The sequence below is a fragment of the Laccaria bicolor genome, genomic scaffold, assembly GCF_000143565.1.
Source record: "Laccaria bicolor S238N-H82 LACBIscaffold_5 genomic scaffold, whole genome shotgun sequence".
Lineage (NCBI taxonomy): Eukaryota > Fungi > Basidiomycota > Agaricomycetes > Agaricales > Hydnangiaceae > Laccaria > Laccaria bicolor.
Window position 1 is genome coordinate 80,377 of NW_001889876.1, and position 1,674 is coordinate 82,050.

The window sequence follows — 1,674 nt, forward strand, 5'->3', positions numbered from 1 at the left end:
TCATGGAAGGGGGAGGGGGAGGGAAAAGGAAGGAGGAGGAAAAAGGAAGGGGGAGGGAAAAGGAAAGGGGAGGAAAAAGGAAAGGGGAGAGAAAGGGGAGGGGAGATGGACAAGGAAGGGGGAGAGAAAGGGGAGGGGAGAGGACAAAGATAGGCTCAAGAAAGGGGGGAAAGGGAAGGGGGGAAAAGGGAGGGAAGGAAGGTTCGACAATGTGGGCACGCATTGTCGTTGTGTTGCGTTGTTGTCGTGGTGTCACATTGCCATTGTGGTGTCGCGTTGCCGTCATGGTGTTGTGTTGCCGTCGTGTTGTGTTGTCATGGTGTCGTCATATGCGCTCGTCGTTGTCTTTGCCAACAGGGTGGGCACTCTACGTTGTGGGCACTCATTGTTGTTGTGTTGTAATGCGGTGTGGTGTTTGTCAACAGGCACTCATCATCGTGAGCACCTGTCCTGTTGTGGTGGTCATTAACAAGACGTGTTGGGATGGGGCACTCACCTTGTTGCCACGTCGCTGACAGCGATGTGGCACCTTGGTTTCCCATCATCGGGGGCACGTCCTCATCCGTGGTCGTGGCCATCTGTTGACGTGGCCATCCTCTGTTGACGTGGTTGTCGTCCATTAGCATGTAGTCATCGTCCATTGACGTGTGGCCATCCTCGTCGTCCACTGATGTGTTGTTGTCCTCATCATCTGTCATTGTCCATTGTCGTCCTGGGTGGGTGATGACGGTGATGGTTGTGGCTGGTGGTGGCTGTTGGCGAGGGTGGTGACGTGGTGTGCCCGGTTGTTGTCGACGACGATGGTGGTGGTTAGAAGACAAATGTTGTGGATTGTTTGATGATGCGAAATCGAGCCTTGGCAAACGATTTGGGCATGGGTATATTAATGTTTATTAATATTATTGATTAGTAATGTGTATTCCAGACATTGCATTCCAGTTGCATTCCCTTTTGTCCATTCCAGTGACCATTCTGGCTACTAATCAGGAATGACATCATTCCTGAGGAATATTTGTCCCCCAGAGTGTCATTTTGGCTGGTGTCTCTGCCAAATTTGATTCCTCTGGATTCCGCTGGATTCCACAGGAATGACCAGAATCCGGCAGGAATCAGTGGGGCATGATAAAGACTTCCGACACGGATGGGAGGCAACACCCATGAAACAACATCCACCACCTACAAAATGTGTCTGCCGCCCACAAACAACATCCACCGCCCACAAAGAACACCTGCCACCCACGAACAATGCCAACCGCCCATGGAAAATGTCCAACACCCACATGAAAAACACCCACCACCCACGAAGAATGCCCACCACCCACGAAAAACACCCACCCACATGAAAAACACCCACTGCCCACGCAAACATTGCCCACCACCCATGAAAATGCCCACTGCCCACGCAAAATGTCCTGCATCCACACGAACAATGCCCGCCCACACAAACATTGCCCACTGCCCACGAACACGCCCACTGCCCATGCAAAATGTCCACCACCCACACGAACAATGCCCACCGCCCACACAAAATGTCCACCACCCACACGAACAATGCCACTGCCCACAAAAACGCCCACCGCCCACACGAACAACACCCAAAACACCCACTGCCCATGAAAACACCCATGCAACAATGTCCACCACCCACACATGAGCGTGTTGACAAAGCCCATA

The 1,674-nt window shown here is 52.4% G+C and overlaps 1 protein-coding gene across 1 annotated transcript; it reads right to left on the minus strand.

Moving 5' to 3' along the window:
- Positions 1-314: 314 nt before the first annotated feature.
- Positions 315-698, minus strand: LACBIDRAFT_313431 (uncharacterized protein; the record flags this gene model as incomplete). Its single annotated transcript, XM_001877607.1, has 2 exons — positions 315-445; positions 497-698. The coding sequence occupies 2 exons, from the start codon at positions 696-698 to the stop codon at positions 315-317; spliced, it is 333 nt and encodes a 110-aa protein (XP_001877642.1).
- Between the last annotated feature and the right edge of the window lie 976 nt (positions 699-1,674).